The sequence below is a fragment of the Lingula anatina genome, chromosome 1 (genome assembly GCF_051362555.1).
Source record: "Lingula anatina isolate TDL-2025a chromosome 1, LinAna3.0, whole genome shotgun sequence".
NCBI classification, from domain to species: Eukaryota; Metazoa; Brachiopoda; class Lingulata; order Lingulida; family Lingulidae; genus Lingula; species Lingula anatina.
In genome coordinates this window covers 52,733,472-52,755,394 of record NC_141767.1, presented here as the reverse complement: position 1 = coordinate 52,755,394, position 21,923 = coordinate 52,733,472, and the positions used below count along the sequence as shown (strand labels likewise).

General features: G+C 35.0%; 3 protein-coding genes across 6 annotated transcripts in view; 1 reads left to right on the top strand and 2 right to left on the bottom strand.

Moving 5' to 3' along the window:
• The window catches only part of LOC106163871 (laminin subunit alpha-2), a 74,432-nt gene extending 62,114 nt beyond the window's left edge, over positions 1-12,318 (top strand). For all 3 annotated transcript variants that reach the window (XM_013541578.3, XM_013541579.3, XM_013541577.3), the window contains 22 exons: positions 188-326; positions 465-870; positions 1,104-1,258; positions 1,450-1,602; positions 1,874-2,028; positions 2,388-2,547; positions 2,922-3,046; positions 3,157-3,319; positions 3,938-4,085; positions 4,296-4,434; positions 4,792-4,918; positions 5,151-5,300; positions 5,541-5,680; positions 6,256-6,432; positions 6,608-6,824; positions 7,160-7,278; positions 7,544-7,745; positions 8,179-8,325; positions 8,627-8,780; positions 9,087-9,220; positions 9,646-9,862; positions 10,370-12,318. In XM_013541578.3, coding sequence (XP_013397032.2) covers positions 188-326; positions 465-870; positions 1,104-1,258; positions 1,450-1,602; positions 1,874-2,028; positions 2,388-2,547; positions 2,922-3,046; positions 3,157-3,319; positions 3,938-4,085; positions 4,296-4,434; positions 4,792-4,918; positions 5,151-5,300; positions 5,541-5,680; positions 6,256-6,432; positions 6,608-6,824; positions 7,160-7,278; positions 7,544-7,745; positions 8,179-8,325; positions 8,627-8,780; positions 9,087-9,220; positions 9,646-9,862; positions 10,370-10,521 — 3,679 coding nt within the window. In that variant the 3' untranslated portion in view covers positions 10,522-12,318. The remainder of the gene's footprint in view (positions 1-187; positions 327-464; positions 871-1,103; positions 1,259-1,449; positions 1,603-1,873; positions 2,029-2,387; positions 2,548-2,921; positions 3,047-3,156; positions 3,320-3,937; positions 4,086-4,295; positions 4,435-4,791; positions 4,919-5,150; positions 5,301-5,540; positions 5,681-6,255; positions 6,433-6,607; positions 6,825-7,159; positions 7,279-7,543; positions 7,746-8,178; positions 8,326-8,626; positions 8,781-9,086; positions 9,221-9,645; positions 9,863-10,369) is intronic.
• Positions 12,319-13,179: 861 nt separating this feature from the next.
• Positions 13,180-16,543, bottom strand: LOC106163852 (A-kinase anchor protein 7). Its single transcript, XM_013541549.2, has 5 exons — positions 15,826-16,543; positions 15,213-15,364; positions 14,615-14,775; positions 14,171-14,281; positions 13,180-14,021 (listed from the first exon to the last, which is right to left on the bottom strand). The coding sequence occupies exons 1-5, from the start codon at positions 16,045-16,047 to the stop codon at positions 13,876-13,878; spliced, it is 792 nt and encodes a 263-aa protein (XP_013397003.1). The 5' UTR covers positions 16,048-16,543; the 3' UTR covers positions 13,180-13,875.
• A 180-nt stretch (positions 16,544-16,723) lies between these two features.
• On the bottom strand, positions 16,724-21,916 carry LOC106163839 (uncharacterized). 2 transcript variants are annotated; one of them, XM_013541529.2, is made up of 7 exons: positions 21,332-21,916; positions 20,966-21,146; positions 19,452-19,636; positions 18,830-18,966; positions 18,050-18,210; positions 17,634-17,744; positions 16,724-17,357 (listed from the first exon to the last, which is right to left on the bottom strand). In XM_013541529.2, the coding sequence occupies exons 1-7, from the start codon at positions 21,914-21,916 to the stop codon at positions 16,870-16,872; spliced, it is 1,848 nt and encodes a 615-aa protein (XP_013396983.2). In that variant the 3' UTR covers positions 16,724-16,869. The 2 variants fall into 2 exon arrangements, with proteins under 2 accessions (XP_013396983.2, XP_013396984.2); XM_013541530.2 differs by having other exon boundaries at positions 20,966-21,143.
• Positions 21,917-21,923: the final 7 nt, after the last annotated feature.

Here is a 21,923-nt window from a genome sequence, read left to right as displayed (position 1 = left end):
GTGGCTGTGTCCCTTATTTTGTGTATGTGGGGGTCTATACGAATGCGCTTGCTCCAGCTGGTGGTACAATATTCGGAGGCGGTATCGCCTCTCTGATCCTCTAGTTTCTCATTCAATTTCATTTGATAATATTTGTCATTTCTGTCTACTTATCCATCTCTGTTTTTTTTTTTTTTTTTTTTTGCAGCATGTTTCAGGGTGCTCGTGCCACCTCAGAAGATGCAGTTAAAGCTGCTCAGGTGTATGAAGGCATAGTAGTGGCTGTGGATGATGCTTTGAAAGAGGCACAGAGTGCACATGATTTGGCCTCAGAGGCCATGAATAAGGTATGCAATATATACATTGTTCTAAACATGCATGTATATGCACAGAGCAGTTTACTTACATACAGGTTAAAAGAAATTGATATGAAATAAAATACTGAAACAATAACACATCTATCATGTTCATGTTTTCATTTCAAGACTACCACAGCAGATGGCAGCACATTGCAAGAGAAAGCCAAAAAGTCAGCCAACACAAGCTTGGACTTTGTGAATGAAGCCAACAGACTGGTCAATAGCAGCAAAGACCTCAAAGACCTTCTGGGCAGCATTGACAAGGATATTGACCAGGCCAATAAGAGAATGGATGAAGTGGACAGTGCCAAAGAACGTCTGACAGAAGGTATGGACAGGCTTCCTGCAGGAATACATGAGAAACTCATTGAGGCTAATGATAATGCGACTGGAGCCCTGGAAAAGGCAATGAATACTGTGACAAGTGTTGACTCTATTCAAGAAGGATTAGACAATGACCTCAAACCAAAACTTGATGTTGTGAAAGTGAATACCAAGGAATTGCAGGACTTGGAGACCATGACTGGAACCAGTAAGTGGTTGATATATTTCATTATTTTATGTTTTATTTTTTGAAATATAGTTGATTCATAAATATATAAATTTTTTTAACCGATTTTATTTTCAGTGTGGATATTGTATTCTGAGATTCAAAATTAAGAAAGAACTTTTGAAGACACTTAAGTAGTGATAGATATCCAGTTCTAATGGTGATTACGACACATTTCATGATTTTAATGAAATGCAAACATTTGTATCTTTTAGTGATGGAGATCAACAATAATCTTGATGGTATTCGTGATGTGAACCGCTCTATCCACACCACTCTTGGAGCTCTGAACAGACTCAACATGTCACTGTCACAGAGCCTGGAGGAGCTCAGGGAAAGCATACAGAAGGCTAGGGAACAGGCCAATAATGTAAGGAACACACTCATGCCATGAATATCTGCGCATGCGCGCGCGCACACACACACACACACACATCATTGATTTATTATGTTGAATGGTAACCAGATTTCATCATCACAAAGCCCATATATCCTTGTTAGAATTGAAGGGGTACAGTCTTTTATCTATATGATAGCCAAATCTTACATAACACATTGCAGATAAAAGTCTCCTTGGCAGCCGGTGGTAGTTGTCACCGTGAGTACAGGACAGAGGAGCTGAAGCCCAGCACTACCAACACCATCAGTTTCAACTTCAAGACCAACAACACAGAGAAGGACATGTTGCTCTTCTATGTGCAGGGAGAAGAAAAAGTAGGCAACTGTGTGATCCGTGTTAAGGAGGGTGGGGGATGAGAAAAAATTGACAAAACAAACTTTTTAGGTTGTTGCCATATTTTCATTTTTCTTGTCATGGATTAAAAGGTGGAAAGCTTCAAGAAACCAACTTAATGTACATTGTGTTATCATAAAACATATAAACAAAGTTCATGTATGAATATTGCAACCTTTTTGGATTTGCTGTATGAGTTGGTGCTTTTACTATCAAGAGCAGTAGCAGTGTACTTTCTCTCTGTATTTATAGTCTGAGTTCATGGCAGTGGAGATAGTGGAAAGAAAGCTCCGGTTTGTTTGGAACAGTGGTGGGGGTGTGGCCATGGCAAATCACAGCCTACAGATAGAGAGTGAGGAAGCTTCAATACAACCGGATGAGAAATGGTACAGTGTCATTGCTAAAAGGTAAGTAGACACAGAACATGATGGATAATATAATTAGTTATAAAGATTGGGATCATTCATTCTGAAAGTTTAAAGTTCATTGATTCAGAGTCCTTTACATGATTATGTGTATGCAATAAATGACAACTTGCAATCAAAACACTTAGTACAACAGTCTAATCAGTCATATTAATGATGAGAATTATTTTTTTTCAACCATTTTGTCTTGTATTAATAATCATTTATAATACAAGTAAGAAAAAAGAATAATGTTTATTATCACTGAGCATGTATAAATGCTGTAAAATGCCACAAAAATATGAAAGTGACCATACTCAAATATACAATCAATGACTTTTATATTATTTATTCATTTTCAGAACTGCCAATGTTGGTACTTTGGCTGTTCAGAAGATCAAGTTTGCAGAAAATGATGATCCTGCTCTGGCCAGCAGCTCATCGTCTGCTCAGTTCACAAAACTTGACCTAAATGACAGGGCAAAGTTATATGTGGCTGGTGCTCCCCAGGGAACTGTGGAGGTAGGGAGAGTCTTTCTTTTGGATTTTGATGAATAAATGGTTAACAGGTTAACTTGGTTTATCAATTTACAATCTCTAAGTTAAAGAAAAACAAAATTTTGGTGCTTTTAAAGAAAGTTAACTAATTTGTTCAGACAAAACTGATGGGATTTTTAAAATCCTACATATAATGATCATTGATGTAGTAAAAGGTATATTTATTTGCTATCTGAGCGTGACAGATGTGTTCAAGTGACGTGTGTGAGAGTTAGGTGGATGTGTATTGAGTATAAACAAAACCACATATTGGGATATTTAGGGGCCTTTTTAATCAGAGTCCCTATTTAAGTTATTAGATAGACCTTTTCACATTGAGTTACATTTCATTTTTCCAGCGTGATCCTGCCCTGAAAGGAGGAATGTTTGTTGGCTGTATTGCTGATGTCACACTGGATGGCCGTGTGATTGGGCTGCACAATTTCAACCAGTCATTTGGAGAGTGTGGCATGTGCACAGAAAGGTGAGATTTGTTCTTTTGTTTAGTATTGTCCTGGAATTTGCCTGACAGAAATTTTGAGAGAAATTTATGAGTAACTTTTTATTTACTTTTTAAATCTATGAAATTTCCAGTCCAACACCAGTGGCTCCTAAGGATATATCCCAGTTTGATGGTACAGGCTATGCAGAGGTGCCTCCTATACAGCGCTATGACTCCACAGGTTATCTGGCTCTGTTTGAATTCCGCACCTTCTGGGAGGATGCCCTTCTATTCTTTTCTGGCAACAAGGCTAATGTAAGTCTACCTTGTCAACTGTGGTTGGGTAGAGAGGGGATTTACTGGCATTGGTTAAATGAAATAAGTTAAAATTTGCAGAGAAGATATGTTTCATATACCTATGAAAATGTTAAAATACTTTTCTTTCAATAAACAAGTCCGTGTTCTGCACTAATTAATGTAGGATGTATGCCACTAAAAGTACTTAAAGATGCATACAAAGTCAATTTTTTGTCACAAAAACCAACCAAATGCCAGCATATAGTTTCAAGTAGTATAACTAAGAGAATTACCAAAAGGCATTGTTTAATTTTACCCGAAAATGATGTTTGAACGGATTTTTCTGCTGGCATTCTAAGCTGTATGTCAATGGGGCAGGAAAGTAGGTCACGAAAGTAGGTTAAATTTACAACCAAAAATTTAAAAAAAGGAGCAGTCTAAAGGTCTTTTATGGCTGATCGAGTGATCTATTCAGTTTATTCCTTGGCATGTCGAATTTATTTGAGTCATATAAGAATCTAGTAGAAGTGGTTTACATGTGTTACTGGGAATCCACACTCCACCGATGCTCGGTTTGTATGTACCTTTAAACAAATGGAAACTTGGTGCACATTTTTGAGTTTTTTCTCAATCCAGGGAGAGTATATTGCTGTTGAACTAGTGAATGGCAAGGTTGTGTTCAGTGTCAACTTTGGAGGTGGTAATAACATCTCCATTGAGAGCAGAGAGAAATATAACACTAACCAGTGGATGACAGTAAAGGCTGAGACACAGGGAAATGCAGGTTAGTAAACAAAATCACCCTGATTTTGGGAAGTGTAAAATAATTATCAAATGATTAAATTTTATCTAGTTGTTTAGTAACAGTGTTTGGTAAAGTGATAATAATTCTGTTATGAACCAGTTTTTAGCAAATTGCAATAGATATAAAAATTGCTGCATTGTATTTGTTTTGATATGTTTTAAACTAAGATATGTAATCCTAATGCTGCAGGTCAGCTTGAAGTGACCACAAGTGAAGGCAGAGAAGAGTTGAAGAGAGCTCAGGCCACTGCAAGTGGAGAGGACAGTCTGGACATCAGTAACGCCAGTGTGTACTTTGGAGGAATACCTTCTACATCAAAGTTTGACAGGTAGGTGGGCCGGGAAGTTATGTGCATTGTATAATAGACCAGACCACAACTGTGTTAAATAAAAGCAGTGCTTTCAATCATTTTTAAAAAAATTTTAAATGATTCTGGATTTCCCAAAAATCTATCTAACTATCTATCTAACTTTTAAACCAAGTTAAAACCAGACTAAAACTATGTCTATAATCTTTGATGCAAAATATGCCAGTGGGTTTGTTAAGATTCTGTTCTTTCACCTTTATATCAAACCATTCTATTTTTTCAGTTTCCTTTGTATAAAGCTTGATGAAATACCTAGTGGCAGATGGTCAGTGTTTTGCATGAAGTGCTCATCATTCAATGTGTATTTTGTTCCTTTAGCTTCCCTCTGTCTGTGCGTACTCCATTCCTAGGCTGTATGAAGGGCATACAGGTGACAGCAGGAGGCAATGCTCTACCACTGTACAAGGGGCTCAGTATAGGAATGACTCTAGGATGCAGGGAAAATGTGAGTACTGTATGATAACACAGTAACAAGAAATGCTCTTGAAGCAGAACGACACTTGGTATATCAATAAGATCACTATGTTAGATGGTGTGCAATGATTATTTAAAAGAATAACAAATTAAGTTATACCTAGGCAGTGTAGATACATGGAGTCTAAATGGTATATTCCTTACATATACTAGTGACATTGATTTGAAATTTAGATGTTTTAATGAGTATTTACTCATTTCAGAAAACCCGTGTGGCAGGTTTCCATGGTGATGGCTATATTCAACTGACAGGGGATAGTCTTCCGGGAAGAGAGGCAGATATTTCCTTTTCTTTCCGCTCACTTCAAGACATTGCACTTCTGTTGCTGGGACTTGGAGGGCAGGCTGACCCTGTAAGTATATACAGCAAGAATCTTTAAAACAACAACCGGGTTATTTGTGACTTGCTTGATATATATATATATATATATATATATATATATATATATATATATATATGGTTTTACACCACATTTTTCTATTAAGATGGATGAAGATGCTTTGATAGATAGATTGACAACCCCATTTATCCATTGATATTGGCATAACTTTGTACTTTTTAACCACACATCATCATCCATGTGTATTTTCAGCACTTCTACTCAGTGTCCCTCATAGATGGTAAGCTCCAGGCCAAGTTTGATGCTGGGGATGGAGAAGTCACCATTACCTCTGATGATACTTTCAATGATGGCATGTTGCATGGAGTGTCCATAATCAGGAATAGGAGAAAGTAAGTACACAACCTACTACATCGGTGGATAGCTCATTGAATTACATAGTAATACTGCCAAGTTTGGTTGAAGCAAATAAACAAAAATATGTAAGAATGATTCCACTTCATCCATTAATCTGTTTGATACCTCCAAATGCATGTACTAAGTAATGCTATAATCTGAGTGATTGTTGTTTCAGAATTAAGCACAAAATGGTGGTGAAATTTAAGGGACTGTTCACATGGAAAGTCTATTTTCTAAAAATCTATTTTCTATTTGCGGTATCTTGTGATCACAGAAGTAACTGGCTCGCGCTGCCAGTAATTACGCTGCGGGATATTCAGGGCACAGACCGTGATCACAAGATACCGAGAATAGAAAATAGATTTTTTAAAAATAGACTTTCCATGTGAACGGTCCCTAATTCAGCAAAGGTTATCTAAACAACTTTGGCACACTTGACAGTGAAGTGTTTTGCAATCAGAAATTTAACAAAACACATGGCAGTAGTATAAATTTGCATTTAGAGCCCATGAGATATGTGCTTAAAACTAGTAAATGTTTCTTACGCATGTAAACTGTTGTCTTGCAGATTGGACATGTTTGTTGATGATTTACCAGTCGGAACAGAGAGACTGAGTAAGGGCAGTAAGGTGGAGATCAGTAGCCTCTATCTCGGTGGTGTCCCAGCTGACCTTGACATTGCTTCAGCATCAGCTACCAGCCAACCTTTGCAAGGATGTATTAGAGATTTGGTTCTGAATGGAAAGTAAGCAGTAGATGTAATCAAAATATACAAAAGTATTTTTACTGCTGTCCTGGAGGATTTTCCACAAAAGGATTCATTGTAAAAATTTTTTTTAAACATTGTGTTCAAATTGTGTTCAAAATTGAAAAAGATTTTTTCATAGGTCTCACAAAGTTAAAATTCCATCTCTTTGCAGATTAGTTCAACTAGACCAACCTGTCTCATACCAGAGGGCAGATATTGGAAGATGTTCAGAAAACATATTCTCATTACCTCTCCCAAATGTAACCACAACAACATCAACAACTTCTGCAACAACAAAGCCAATCCCTATAAAAGATACAACTACAACAACTGTATCCACAACTACAACTATGAGTACAAGTACCACCACGATGTCCACTACAACAGCAGTAAGGAAAATTATCCTGATTTTCATTTAGAGTTTCAGCATGATATTGTTTTTTAAAACACATTTATTGAAGTCATAGTTTGTGCTGTTGTTTAAAAAATAACCTGTAACTTTGTATTATTTACTGTATTGTTGTATTATTTACCCTTTGCTTCATATCCAACTGCATACGTACTCAAAGTAGGTATACAATGCATTTCAAATTTGCCTATACAACCAGTCTTCTTTTCTCAAACATGATTACAATACAGTCGTATCAATATCATTTTTACATACAACATGCATGTTCATAAAGGACTGATATGATGGAAGTAACAGCAGCCAAATATATTTCAGGAGCCAGAGGAGTGTGCCTATGAACCAGAGCCGGAGATAGAACCTGAGGCAGCTGCATTTGGTGATGTGAGGAATAGTCACAGTGAGATACTGGTGGACAGAGATGAGATCAGCTCCAAGTAAATGTTTATGATTTTGTTTCACCTAGTTGGACAAAGAAACATATAGGCAATGTGCTTAAAAACCATTAGATATATATATATATATGTAACAGATTATTGCATATATGTGCCTTCATTTTATCAGACTATCCATTTTCATTCCTTTTGGAGTTGGTCAGATCTTGTTCATAGTATCATCCTTCATCTCATAGGTGGGCAAACTGTACGTGTGTTTACAAGTGCTTTTCAAATATCACTGAATGTACTCTTATTTATCCTTTAGTTTTGACATCATGCTGGAGTTCCGCACCTACTATCCTAATGGGCTCCTGGTCTACCTTAGTAATGAAGACCAGTCAGAATATGTTGCCATCCAAATGGCTGGCGGCACTGTGATGACATCATATGCAGACCAGAAAACTGGTGTTCCAGTCAACTTGACAGAGGGAGCCACTGTACTGGTGGATGATGGGAAGTGGCACAAGGTAAAAGCATTAATAGAAAAGCTAAGTCCACTAATATGAAAAAATGACCAAAATTTTTCATTAAGAAACCTAAATTATTTACTCCTATTTTGTTTCTGACAGAACTGAATGGCTTGGTGATAAAGTGCATGTATCTATAGTCCATGAGGCCATGGTCAAATCAAAGACCATCATTATAGTTTGCACCAACTGTGATCTCCCTTTGTACTTGGCTTAAAAGATTACAGAAGTTAGTGGGAATGTATGAATGCTTAACCATGTGACAGTCTTACTGTTTGCTAGCCAAGAAGATGATAAAAACTCAAAGATTAAGTATATGGTAATGATGTATTATTATAAAAGTATGTGATTAAAGTAGTATTTAGTTGAATGTAAAAGATAAACAAATCCAAAGTAAAGACACTGATAAGACAAAATATTTTTCTATGTGTAGATTCGACTAATGAAGTCAGCAAATAACATAATCTTCAAAGTGGATGAAGGCCCGGACATTGTGGGGCGTATAGCAAACAAGATTGATGTGCTTGCTCCTATGTATGTTGGTGGATTGCCACGAGGATACAACATGAGGATGGGTCTGGTTAGTTTCAATTCCTTACCATGCACTTGAGCAAGCAAGAAAGAATTGAATACACAGATATTGATTTTATGATAGATACTGTTTGGTGGTAGATTACTGATGTCAATTTAATGTTCTAGGTTTGATCAAATGTTTCAAATGTAACCATGACTAGACACTTTCTGTGTATTAATTGTTTTTAGTAAATGCTATTTTCTCCATGTCATACATGTGACTTCCAAATTCATGGCAATATTTGTTAAGTTAATACAGTACCTTCAAAAACACATAATGAAGCAATTTTCTGACATCTTCCGTCTAGGTTCCAGACAGTTTGAAGGGCTGTGTGCGAGGGTTCCGCCTGAACAGCCAGAAGGTTGATCTCATCCAGAGCAAGGCTATCATGGGTGTTAGTACTTGTAACAAGTACTATGAGAAGGGGGTCTACTTCAGTGGTTATGCTTATGGTATATATGGTAAGGGATGCAAGTTCTCAATGCTTTATTATAATGTTTTAAAATATGAATGTAATTTTCTCTTGGGGCTAATAAATCTGAACTCAAATGTTACATCATAATATAGTATTATTACATAATGTGGTACTGCTGCACTATGCAATATGTCAACCTAAGATCCAACATAATGTAAGATCCTATTGTCAGCTGGTGTATTTGTGTTGTTTAAAATATGAACTTAATGATATGATAACGTCAAAATCTATGAAATGTTACTGCATGAAATTATCATAGCATCCAGTTCAGAATGGTGTTTCTCCATTGCAGATTCTAATTTTGTGGTCGGTTCCAATTTTTTGCTGACCTTTGATTTCCGCACCACCAAGCCTGAGGGTGTAATCTTGACAATAAGTCATCCCTATAGACGACCCTCCATGGCACTGGAACTGTTTGATGGGCAGGTGAGTAGTATGCTCAAAATATTCATGGTCCGAGGTATTTAAATTTGTCAGAAATGAAGTGATAATAGGTCTGAGAGGTTTTTTTTACAGGGGTTACAAAGCGTTTGGTGGTACACATAGATGTTTCCTGAATTGCTGTAATTGGTGTGATGGTTGGTTTTTTGATTTAGACTAACAGTGTGTCTTTGACTATAATCCTAAGCCTACATTGATGTATTGTTTTTATTATTTCAGTTATGTAAAATCTCAGCAATAGAAAAATCTTTTAAAACAAAGCATTTATGATTGAAAACATGTTTAATAATGTTTTATGTTATAATTTGTTCATTACAGAAATGTTTACTGACGTTAAGTTGTATTTCAGAAATTTACCCTCATGTTAAAGTACTGAAGTTATACTTATTCCAATTTGATATTCATTCCAGCTGCAATTTACAGTAAACAATGAGGATGGCTTAATATTCTCTATGACTGAATATGAAAATCCATTCCGACTGTGCAATAATAAATGGCACACAGTAAGAGCAGAATTGGTTAAAAACACCATAATGCTAACTGTAGATGGGGTTGAACAGCTGTCAGAGACAGGGGGCTCAGAATTCCTAGCCACAGATCATCCTCTCTTTATTGGAGGCTACCCATGTAAGTATAGGTTTGCTTAAGTATTGAATAGAATTAAACTTTTCTAGTTTATTTCACTGTATTTCAGGCCTACAGCCCAAGAGTACATCAATTGAGTTCTATTTATAATAATACTGAGCTGACTACACAGGAATATATATCATAAACGACACATATCACTTATCTAAAAAAATCATCTCTTAATTTCTCAGCATGATATCATGACATTGTGAAGATAAATTGTCATTATAGTCATAACTTGTAAATGCAATGATACCTGGACTCCATTTAACTTACCCAGCACTCCACACAGATAGTTTATGTAAACCTTTTTGAGCGGCCTATATGCATGATGCATTTGCAAGTGCATTCACACTTATACCGCAAACACACACATGCAGGTGGGCATAAGCACTTACATTCATGCGACTAATAACATAACAGTACTATACTTAATGAAAATTGTTGAGTCCAACATTTTGATTAGAAAATGAGTGACCTATGTATTTTCCCTCTCTCTCTCCCTAGATTATGCTGAACCACAGGGTGCAGCACAGGCAAATGAGAAATTCCAAGGCTGTATACGGAACATGAAGATTAATGGAGCTGAAGTGGACTGGTCAAGCAGTAAGGTCTTGACAGTGGATGTTAAAATTGGTTACTGTCCTGGTACCAAATAATAAATAGCTGTTTTTATAGGTTTCATTTTTTTTCACATTTAAATTATATTGATAATTCTGAGACCAGACTATATGGATTTGGATTTACAGCATAGACTGCAATAAATTCCGAAGATATCCTTTCAGTTTTATGATTAGTGTGAGATATTCAAAGGGTATGCATCATTTATTGTTTTTTTCAATTGAGAAGTACTGCTGCCTTTGCCAACAATTTTTTGTACAAGATGACTGTATGGTCAAGTTGTACATATTAATAGTGAGCATGATGGATATTTTAAGATGTTCTAAGATGGCATTTACCATTCATTGAAAAAAATATGAAAAAGTGCACCTTTAGTAAAATCTTTGGGAAAAATTATTAAATGGACAATGTAGTATCATGGTTCATCTTTTTTCATTTTTTTCATTAAAACTGTATGAAATGTCTTATATGGTGGATCTACCTCAATTGTTTAGGTTTCAAAGCTAAGCTGAGACCCTTTTTTTGTTTTCTGTCCTGCTTAAAGATATGGAAAGTATTTATATTATTGACAATAGACAGAGTTACTATAGTAGTTTTGTAATATTAAAGCAAGGTAATAATGCAATTGAAACTTGGCATTCTTTATGAGCATAGTTAAGTTATTGTCTTTCTTGTTTTTATGTCAGATAGTTGTTGTCAGATGATTTTCCATATATCTATGTTAATGGCCAAGTCAGAACTATGTGAATGGTAGAATTAACCAAGAAATGAATGAGGGAGCTTTGCTTAGTTTTTTTTTGCTTTTGAATTTTTCAAAGTTGAATGATCAAACAAAAAAGATTCTGAAACCAAAATCTCACACAGTTAGTTTGTAATATTAGGTGATAGAAACTGTTATTTATATTGTTGAGCTGCATCACTGCCAAGCATTTCAATCTTATACTTTTTGACTATTAGAAACCTGTTTATTTTCATATATATATGTATGTATTATAGCTGTTAGATGCTATGTCCAGTTACAATCCTTTGATAACACTATTATAGTCTTGTGTAAGTGCTTCAGGTTTAGATATTATGTGAGCTTTTTGATTACAAATAATTCATTTTTTAAAATATTCTAGTGGTTTGAAACAAAATAATAAATATTTTACAATATTATAATAACTGAACTAATTTAAACAAGAATATGTCCTGAATTGGTTTGATACATATTTGTTATTGCCAGAACATTGTTTATCAATGGTTTATAAACTGAAGATCTTGTCTTTAAGTATCATGTATGTAAATTATGACTTGTTCAACAATGTATTTTGTTTTGTCTCAAGTGTTAGTTAACATTATGTTATGTAGAGGTCTTTTATTTAACTTTTAAAAATATAGAACAAATACATACATAGCTAGCATTTACACATGTGTATATGTAAATATTACTTTAGATATGATTAATAAGTTTGTTAATTTTATGAGGCTACAAATCCCTCGCCAACTATGGCGTTGCAACTTTTCATGTGCATTACTGCAGTTGGCTTTTAGATGTTAAATTAATTATTGCTTACAAAAGAACAAATGTATTTGAGAGGTTTGAAAAAATTTATCTTTTTGTCATTATTATTATTTTCATAATTCAATTTTTATTAGCCTGACTCTCCATTACTCAATTAATACTCAGTATTTATATACCGACCACTGACAGTCAACTCAGGAATTGTCATTCACTTATATAATGCTATTAACAAATTAATTAATTAACACTTCAATGTGCAATCATAAGATTTTTATTATACTCTGAATGAGAAATGTGTTTCTTGGTCAATTAAAGAATGTCATACTTCTCAGTAGTTTTTATATTGTTGCTTCATGATTGTACAGAACAACAGTTGCAAAAAATCCACCACTACCATTTTTCAAAGTGCTCTTTGAAATAGATACAGTTAATATTGTTCCAAATTATTTTATTGCTGCTGATGTAAGTGAATATGGATGGCCCTTGCCTGTAGTTTTGTTTTGGGAATTGTTCCAGTTAATATTATCAGTAGTTGAAATGGCCTTTTGTGACACCAACTGTTGTTAATTTAGAATGATTTCAGCGTAATTTACACATTTCCTGACCATACAACTCTTTCTTTTTGTAATTGTGCCCGCCCTTCTCATTTTTTAAAAGTATTTTTCGTTATAGTGTTTGGTTCAGATACTTGAAAATGTGTACAGGAGAAATATTTGGGGGAGGGGGTGCTTATATGTCAATGTCAAACTGTCTGGCCATGCTGAAGGATGTACATGTAACAGTCACAATTATACAAGAATAAAGAAAAACATTTTTTTGCTCATTTTAAGATGATATAAAGATATACATCTATTATGAAAAAAACTAGACATTCAGTGACCACCATTTCCAACCGGATTTCAGTTGAGGTTGTGTTGGACTTAGAGAAAACCAAGTTTTCACCACGATGTGATGGTACGATTTGCACTCGCTGATCCAACAAAAACGTTGTGGCTCCTATCAACTTGATTAAATTTCACAACTATTTAGCACTGATTAAATTGTAAGTTTTTCCCATTATTACCTATATTAAACTTCTACATTTGTTCACGCGTCTAGTGTTGGTTACAGCGGAGGTTTACAATGCTGAAGTCTTTATCTAGGACAGAATTGACTGTCTGTTGCAGCACAACGACTTCCACTTTGGTGTGAATTTTTTTTTTTTTTTTTGTCTGAATAATTACTTCGTGACAATTGTGAACAGATAAGACAGTATTAAAGTACCAGCTACGCAAATAGCACCAACAGTAAGCCGCATTTATTTTGAGTAACTCTGGTGGTAGTCTCACCCTATTGCTTAAAAATAACATCTTTCCTTTTTGAATGTCAAAAATTAGGTAAGCACTATCCTTAAAGTAGGCTTATTTTGTATCCTTCGTTTATTAACCATCTTTCTATCCAATTTATGCACGACGCAATTTAATTCCCTGTAATTTTAAAGAACAAATTTTGTGAAGAAAAATTATCCTGGATTCTGTTACATGGGAAATCCATGATCAACAGTAATTTATTTTTGTTTCATGATTTCGAGATTTCATTAAAGTGAGTATTTTATTTTCTCCTTTTTTCCTTTGAACATCAAAACAAAAGAAATCAAAATAAACAATTTTATTGGAATGTATTCATTGAATATTTCATGTGAATTACACATTGTATCTTTGAAAAACATATTTAAGCTTTTAAGTCATTTATAAAATTAAGGGCACACACATTGATTAACTCAATTATTCACTTAAAATGATTATTCGTTTTCATTTGATTCACCTTTGTTCCTCTGGAAACAAAGTACGTCATTCTTTGAATGTTCATTTAACTCACTTAGACCTATAGACCTATGTCATCCAACATTTCAAAAGAAAACTTCGTGTGCAATTTCATAATAAGGTTCGTGTTTTGGTCGGCCCATTTTACACAGCTGCACGCTGGTGATCTTTTTTTGGCCAAAGTACATCTCCCTGTACGGCTCATAACACTTCGGGTCTATTTTCCGTAAACCTAAAACAAAACGAATTTGAATAGAACATTCGGTATACAAATTATAATAAATAAATAAACAAGACAATAGAAATATTTGTAAGATAACGTTAATGTGTTCTACAACTGTGCATTTCTGTAGTACGTGGGGAAAATTGTGCGTCTCTTACCGAGCTCATATTTCATGTGTGGATACAAATGCAAAATGGTAATATGTGGGATGAAAGGTCGGTCTTCAAATGGTTTTACTGACGCCTGTTTGAAGGTTGCTCTCACTGCCTCTGTTATAGATAAACAAAACAATTGATAGATGAAAAAAACATATGACCAGTTACATCACTCAAACTATAAAGAAACTAGTTATATATATATATATATATATATATATATATATATATATATATATATATATATATATATATATATATATATATAATACCCTAAATTTGACCTTCTCCCGATATATGCTAGTACATGTATCTATGGTCCATTTTTCCCATAAGCTGTGCTGGGATACCAAATGGATAAATAGTTTGTAATGTTGTATATGTATGCGATTTTCGATTATTCAATTCTAACTTATAAATTTGTCCACGTGCCATTTTATCACTTACTTGATATTTCGCCTAGAATTCCCTTTTCTGGTGTGGGTTTCACTTTAGCAAAGACTATTTCTCCACTAAAGTCGTCTATTCCCTGCATTTTCACTGTAAGCGGATCATTTTCAAACTTCATCAGTTGTGTCTCGTAACAATTATCTAAAGCCTCTTTGGCCCTGAAAACGCAAAAACGTGCTAAATGCCTTATTAGCACCAGTGACGGATGATTCTGACAGAGGAGCAACCTGCCTCTTCAGTTTTATCAGTTTTGTTTAATCTGCATAAGTAAATATTGAAATATCGATTTGGAAAACAAATCAGCAATTATTAATTATCTTTATGTGTATCTTCATTGTTGCATGGCCGTTATCTGACTAATCTGTCCTTATTAGGAACATGTCAAACGATTTCAAAAGCAGACGTTACAATTATTGATAAAAGTCAACTATCTCACGACAAAAAGCGGCAAGGCAAATTTGAGTTAGTGAAGAGTTGAAAAAGATTTTCCAAACTCTAGAAGAAAAAAATATATAGACTGTAGTAGGTCTTTTTAAAACTGATAATGGAACAGTGACGTAGACTTCAGGTGATATACATTTAACAGGCTTCTCACCTTTCCAACACCTTGTCGTTTTCGATTTTGGCCGCCATCAAAGTGATGTGATATGCAGAAGGGGATTTTACGATGCTTGAGAGGTCAACTTTGCAATTGCTTTTGTACTTTTCTACGATGTCATCCTCAACCTTCATCAATGATTCTTGAAGCTGACAATACCAAATAAATGTTTATTGGAAGATTTAATATAACTATTCAGTTAACTGGGCAAGCAGTTGCCCAAACGTTTAAGAAGAGGGGCGTGATTGGGCCCAAGGATTGTATACCGAAAGATATATATTTCTGAAAGTCAGCGAACACATGTGTAAGAATTTTGTTATAAATATAGGTCTTTAACAAGTTAAATATATCAGTAATGAAATATAGATAAATTCTTCGGAATTTTAGTTGGGAGATATACGTAGTAACTTCAAAAATATAGGATGAGAAAAATGCAAATCATGGTCAAAGCATATGAAGAATGGCCTCATATTATATTCTTAAGAGGGCAACACATCTTACATATTTTACACCCAAAGTAAAGAAACAGTACATGATGAAACATCCCTGGAAAAATTCAACAAGAATCTCAACGAACCGTTCCAGCTGGTTTCGTCTTGCAGACTCTTACCTTCTTGTTATTCATTTGGATACACACAAAATGTGTCGGTTTGGGTTGTTGCTGTGGTATTTCTCCAGACCCCTTAGATGCCGACGCCGTGCCCGCCCCTCCGTCGGAACTGCCACTTACTGCTTGTCGTTTCAGAAGGTACCGCGGCGTGAAGGTGGGCTTTGCGCACTGTTTGTGACGGACGCACTGTCCGCACTTCTCATGCTCCTCATGTTGATGCATGGCGGCGGGTTGTCGAACTAAAATTTGTTCGATTACCAAGGAGTGGGTAGGTCGCTGTATTATTGGATATTGATTAAATGGGCTTTATGGTGAGGGAGACGTGTCGCTTGGAGATTAAATAGTGGTTCAAACCCAACTGTAATTTGCACTGTAACGAGTTGACTATGAGACGAACGTTAGAACCATTTCAACTGTTTGGGTTAGCGGTCTATTACATCGTAGTGAAAGAGTTAAGTTTTATGTATACACAAGTCAAATATTTAGCCATTTTCGACCTACACACGTGCGTCAGTTTCATATAATAAGTCAATACGAAATGGTACGTCAAATTATTGATGCTCTTTGTATTCTTATTAGCCCAATGACCTGTTTTAAACTTTTGTCGAGTCATTTTATAAAAAATCGATAAGGTTACTGTGCAACCTGGAGAGCCATACCAGGCGGGAAATGTCCGAATTTAATGAGATTCCAACACTAAACAGATAGTGTAATGGTGGCTCTATCACAAATCAAAGCGTATCAACAAAATAACTTTTATGTGACAATTTAATTGCAATATTTACACAGTAAACTCCTTAATGTGTGCCAACATCTTAATTAATCCTTCCTCTCTCTCATTTCAGTCAAACGTCAAATATTGAATATTTTAACAAGATAAAATCGAATTAAAGCACCATTTTTACCAAAAGCTAGCCGCTTAAAATTCTGTTTATTGCTTCCATTAGTGCCTTTCATGCACATGTAACACAGGTGCCCTCGTGGCTGCCATATTATTGCGCTTTAAATTTCAGAGATATTTATCACAAGCAAATTCATTTGTTATTATTTTATAATTGTTTCTGAACTCTGGTGTACATTTTCAGTTTTAAAATTAGATTGACAGTCACCTATATCTTTCTCCAACAGCTGCCTTTCAGAAGAATCAAAGTATCCACCAGTTTCAGTGACGACTTGCTTATCGTCTGTATCACACTGCACAATTGCTTCATGTGTTTGTTTCTCAACTGCAACACAATTTTCATGTTTCCTTTCAGTTTCTGTATCTTTACCATTTACATAATCACCATGCTTTGTAATTTCTTCCTGTAATTGTTTAATAGGTTCAACAGAGGTTTCCTGCATCATTTCTGTGCCTAAATCTTTTGTGTTATCAGTACCAGTGCCGAAGGAAACAGAATGCTCCACATGGTAATAACCCGTCTCATCTTTTTGTTTGAGCATAGCACAAAGTTGTAGACCCTCTACTCTCTGCACTCCAAATGCAGTATCCTTGTAGTCTTCATATAAATCTGAAGCAATGCTGCGGATACCTAGAGAAATATGAAGGCCCTGTGGCTATAAAATATTTACAGAATGAAAAATTAACATATTTGATTTTTAGAGGTCATGGGTAAATTTTATATCTCCATAGGTTAAGTAATACCATACCTTGAACAATTACCTTACATCATAGAATATGTTACTTTTTGCAAGATCATATGACTTAGAAAATGTATTTTAAAAAAGTTACTTAACCATAACAAGATTCCTCAACAGTGGCCGATCTTTTAAATATAATCATGACCCCCCCCCCCTAAAACATTCACCTTTCTTTCTCAGACTGGGCGCCCTGGATAACTTCATGACTGTCACATGTGGTTTAAAGTCTTTCCCATCTCCATACAGCTCATGTTCCTCGTAACACTTTTCTACACACTCTGGAGGTTTAAAATAGAAAGTTAACAATGAGCTATTCAATATACATTTTTTTAATCAATTTTATTGTTTGAATGAAATAGTATTTTATTTTCTATTACTACAATGGTATTTCCTGCAAGAGTGACTTATAAGCTTATAAAATATACATCTGATACTATAATCATTTTCAGAACCCATTATAAAAACACATAAAAAATTTCAGTTCCCTCCATGGATGAAGCCAGTATTTTTGCATTTCATGAAAAAAAAAACGATTTTGTCATCAAACATGCATTTACCTTACATAAACATAACTCCATCTCACCTGCTATAATGGTCAGTTGGTCAGCCTCCTGGCCAGGTTTGACCATGGCAAAGAGGACCTCCTTCTTGAAGTGACCTAAACCAGTTAGTTCAATGTCCAGGGGTTGGCCTTTGAATTGAGTATCCAGCTGAATGCGGCACTTCTCCAAGGCTGATTTTGCTCTGAATCAAAATTTAAAATTCCTTCAATAAGACAAAAATAAAATTGCTTTTTAATTTTTGATTAAATAATTAATTTAATTGTAGTAATGCACCCATGGAGTGATACATGTACATTTTATGTGAGTTTTCACTTCATTTTATAACTACATCATATGGGAGTAAAGGCAGAAAATGGTAAGTCATCATTTGTGCATTTTCTGTTCTTAACTCTGCAGTAAAACTGTTAGTATAATAAATTTGTATTTTTTGCTTTAATAAGCATGGATTAATATTGTGTCCTGCAGTATGTTAAAAGCTTTGTAAGAAAAAAATGTATATTTATCTCATATTATGTAGTGCTTACAATGTATATTGTACGAATAGGGCAACAACATTCGTTCTTGCACATGTAAATACTTGTAAAATAAAGTATTTATTTTAGCCTAGACTTTTATTACTTTCCTTTACTTCTTTTATGGTATTTGATCCACAGTTTTTGATTAAAAAATAAATAAACTATGGGATCAAACCCAGTTGAAGATTGTGTCTGCTTTGCCCTGTACCCCCATTGAGCTACATTTTACATTTTCATATCTAACACACTGCTGCAACCACCAGGTTTCCAGAAACACAATCTCACCTCTGCATCTCCTCTTCCTCATCCAGTCTAAGCACTATCATGGTGAGATGAAGAGTGGGGATTGGTATGAATGCAGGAGATATATTCTTGTCTTTTTGGAGTATTGTCTTCTGGACTTCCTTAAGAGCACTATGAATCTAAGGGATGAAAAAAATTAATACAAAGCACTGATATATATAGTTAAAACAGTTAAGAGCACTATGAATCTAAGGGATGAAAAAAATTAATACAAAGCACTGATATATATAGTTAAAACAGACAGGGTACAGTTCTACTGTAACAGGGCACACTTGGTCTAACAAGAGTCCTTTAAATTCTTAACTTAATTAAGTCATTGAGCTACAACTTTCATCCAACCAATATGTAAACCTCCCCCTTTTATATTCATCGTTATTACGCAGAGTGTATGAACAACAGGCATCTATATACTGCAGGCTATTCAACTCATGAAGTAAATATCTTAAGGTTTTAATGTGACCCTTCAGATATACAGCTAGTTTTGTTGAAACCTTTTGCTTTAAGAACTTAATCTATTGGAAATAATAGTTTTCACAATGAATCTAATAACTTCAAAGGTGAAAAACCTGGACTGATTAGTAAAGCATACAGCTTCAAGTGTTACCTTTTGATTACTCATCTGTATGGCTACAAAATAGTTGGGAGGCTTTCTTCTGGGTTTCTTTTCATCTGCTTCCCCCTCATTCTCTTCTCTTTTCCCACTAGCTTGCTTCCTCTTCTGTGCTTTCTTTTTCTTTGCTTTCTGTAATTCCTTTTTCTGATAAAATTCATATTTCCTGTCTAGTATACCTGCAACAGTAGTGTTTAAAGTGAACCTTCATCAACTGTAACCATTTTAAAAGCATTTTTTTTACAATTCCACTTCTAGAACTTCACAGTTTAATGAAAACATTTAAAATGAAATTAAGAAAAAAAAAATGAAAATTTACATATAAAATAAGGTAGCAAAGCTATCAAATGTACAGACAACAAGAAAGAAAAATAATCCAATCAATCTGGTTTGCCAATTTTAGCTGTAAGTCAATCATTCTTGTAAGTTTTTTCATTTTATTTGTATAATGGCCATGTTATCAGGCTGATTTTTGAACTTGACCTGTATGTCATGAATATTCATCAGATCTGTAAGTTTGAAGACAAAAGGTAAAACAATTTTCAATTTATTTGTATATCACTGAAAGTGCACGTCGACAACGACTCGGCCATGGCAATATGTACAGACACAGATGGTTCTTGAGAGATTTCAAATTTAAAATAACAGTGATATAATATGTTGATGTTTACTGTCCTGCTGCTGCTTTTTAAAGGAGTGGTTAGTTCTAGTTTGTTGCTGTATAGGTCACAGCAGGGATTAAGGCACCGTTTACCTGAAAAAACCAAATTCCAAAAATCCATTGGCGGTATCTAGTGATCACGGTTTGTGCCCTGAATACCCCGCGGCAAAATTAACTAGCAGCACAGGCGAGTCATTTGCAAAGCTGTAATTAGTTCTCGGCTGCGCTCGGAGGAGATTCTGACACCACGATGCATGCGCAGTAGTATCTCTAAACTGTGGATTTCATCAGTTTACACTAATATCTGTCATATATATAGGGACCTCATCTTCTTCGTCTTGTTGTTGCACAAAATCGACAAACACATTTTTCAAAGCAACTGCAACCGTCATTTTCTAACTTATTACTATGCATGTGTCCAGGCTTCAGAATCTCCTCAAAGAATTAATTACAGCTTTGGAAACGACTCACTCACGCTTATAGTTAATTATGTCGCGGGGTATTCAGGGCACAGACTGTGATCACTAGATACCGCCAATGGATTTTTGGATTTTTGGAATTTGGATTTTTCATGTGAACGGTGCCTAAGAAGTTGGTGAGCATAGCTTCATATGTATGATATAATGTTCTGTTTGGTGTGGAAGCATACTAGTAGCTTAAATGGCAGTGGACCATGGTCGAGTTTGTTAGGTATACATAACAGGTACATACACTGTACATGTGAGGTGGCAGTATGTTATGTGTGTCAAAAATGATGGGCCCATGGAAAACAGTGAAATGTGTGTTAGGTGTAGTCAGTACTTGGAAAGACAACATAGAGAGTTGGTTAGATTTTTCTTCTTCCTACCTGTCATTAAATCACCAACATCAACTAAACATGCATCATCCTCCTCTGGCTGAGACTCTAGGACATTATCAGTGCATGCAAATGGTAACTCTGTTAAATATTCCTCAGCATCAACATCCAAGTCACTTTTAGCAAAACTTTCTGTAAAATCCAAATGATCCGACATTTTTGGTGATATCTTCTTGAAGAAAGAAAAAAAAACAACATTATTTTAGAGCATTTATGCCTGTAACACTTATCCAAATTAATTAAAACAATCAACAAAAACGTTTGATAATTATTTTTCAAAACAAGTTAAATTTCAAAACATATACTAGTACCTGACTTTTTACTAATATAATGTGTAGTCATTTAAATTAAACTGACCTTACAACTTGAACTGGATGTAGCACCAAATGATTCCATTTGTCCATTCTCTACCATCTTTCTTACTTGATCTGTCACCTGATGCAAAAGATTCCCTGGAAGAATCGTCTCTTTGCCATAGTCTCTCTTTTTCCTTCTTCTCTTTCTTTTTGACTCCTTCACTCCAGATGGTAACACTTCCATTTGCTCTGGAAAAAGTCCTTGTCCTTCTTTGAAATTGAATGTCAATATTGGCTGCAGTTGGACATGATTTATCAGTTCATCCTCTGTAGTTTGCATAGTGTGACTTATTACTTCTAGTTCGGTTTTAGGAACATAGAGCGGGGGCAATGTAGATGACTGTGATTTAAACGGTTTTAAACTAACAGAAGAAGCAGGTGTTGGAGGGTTCAAAGATTGGGAAATTTCAGAATTTTTTGGTCTGCTAATACTGCATATCCACTTTGATATATGTGTTTTATTCTCGTTTACCAAGTAACGTGGGTTTACATTGATGACAGTATATAAATGACTATGCACGAGTAACTGAAAGGTTGTTGGTGCTGCAGTTCTCCGCTGCCGTCGGATAAGTGCAGTATAAATCATTCCCTTC

What these genes read in the sequence shown, in the direction of transcription:
- LOC106163852 (XM_013541549.2), bottom strand. Translation starts at nt 16,047, where the DNA reads ATGCATCAACATGAGGAGCATGAGAAGTGCGGACAGTGCGTCCGTCAC. An exon ending in TCCAAATGAATAACAAGAAG is followed by an intron (nt 15,365 to 15,825) that starts GTAAGAGTCTGC and finishes TGGTATTGTCAG; the next exon opens with CTTCAAGAATCATTGATGAA. An exon ending in ACACATGAAATATGAGCTCG is followed by an intron (nt 14,022 to 14,170) that starts GTAAGAGACGCA and finishes GTTTTGTTTTAG; the next exon opens with GTTTACGGAAAATAGACCCG.
- LOC106163839 (XM_013541529.2), bottom strand. Translation starts at nt 21,916, where the DNA reads ATGATTTATACTGCACTTATCCGACGGCAGCGGAGAACTGCAGCACCA. An exon ending in TACAGATGAGTAATCAAAAG is followed by an intron (nt 18,967 to 19,451) that starts GTAACACTTGAA and finishes TTCATCCCTTAG; the next exon opens with ATTCATAGTGCTCTTAAGGA. An exon ending in CCAACTGACCATTATAGCAG is followed by an intron (nt 17,745 to 18,049) that starts GTGAGATGGAGT and finishes TTAAACCTCCAG; the next exon opens with AGTGTGTAGAAAAGTGTTAC.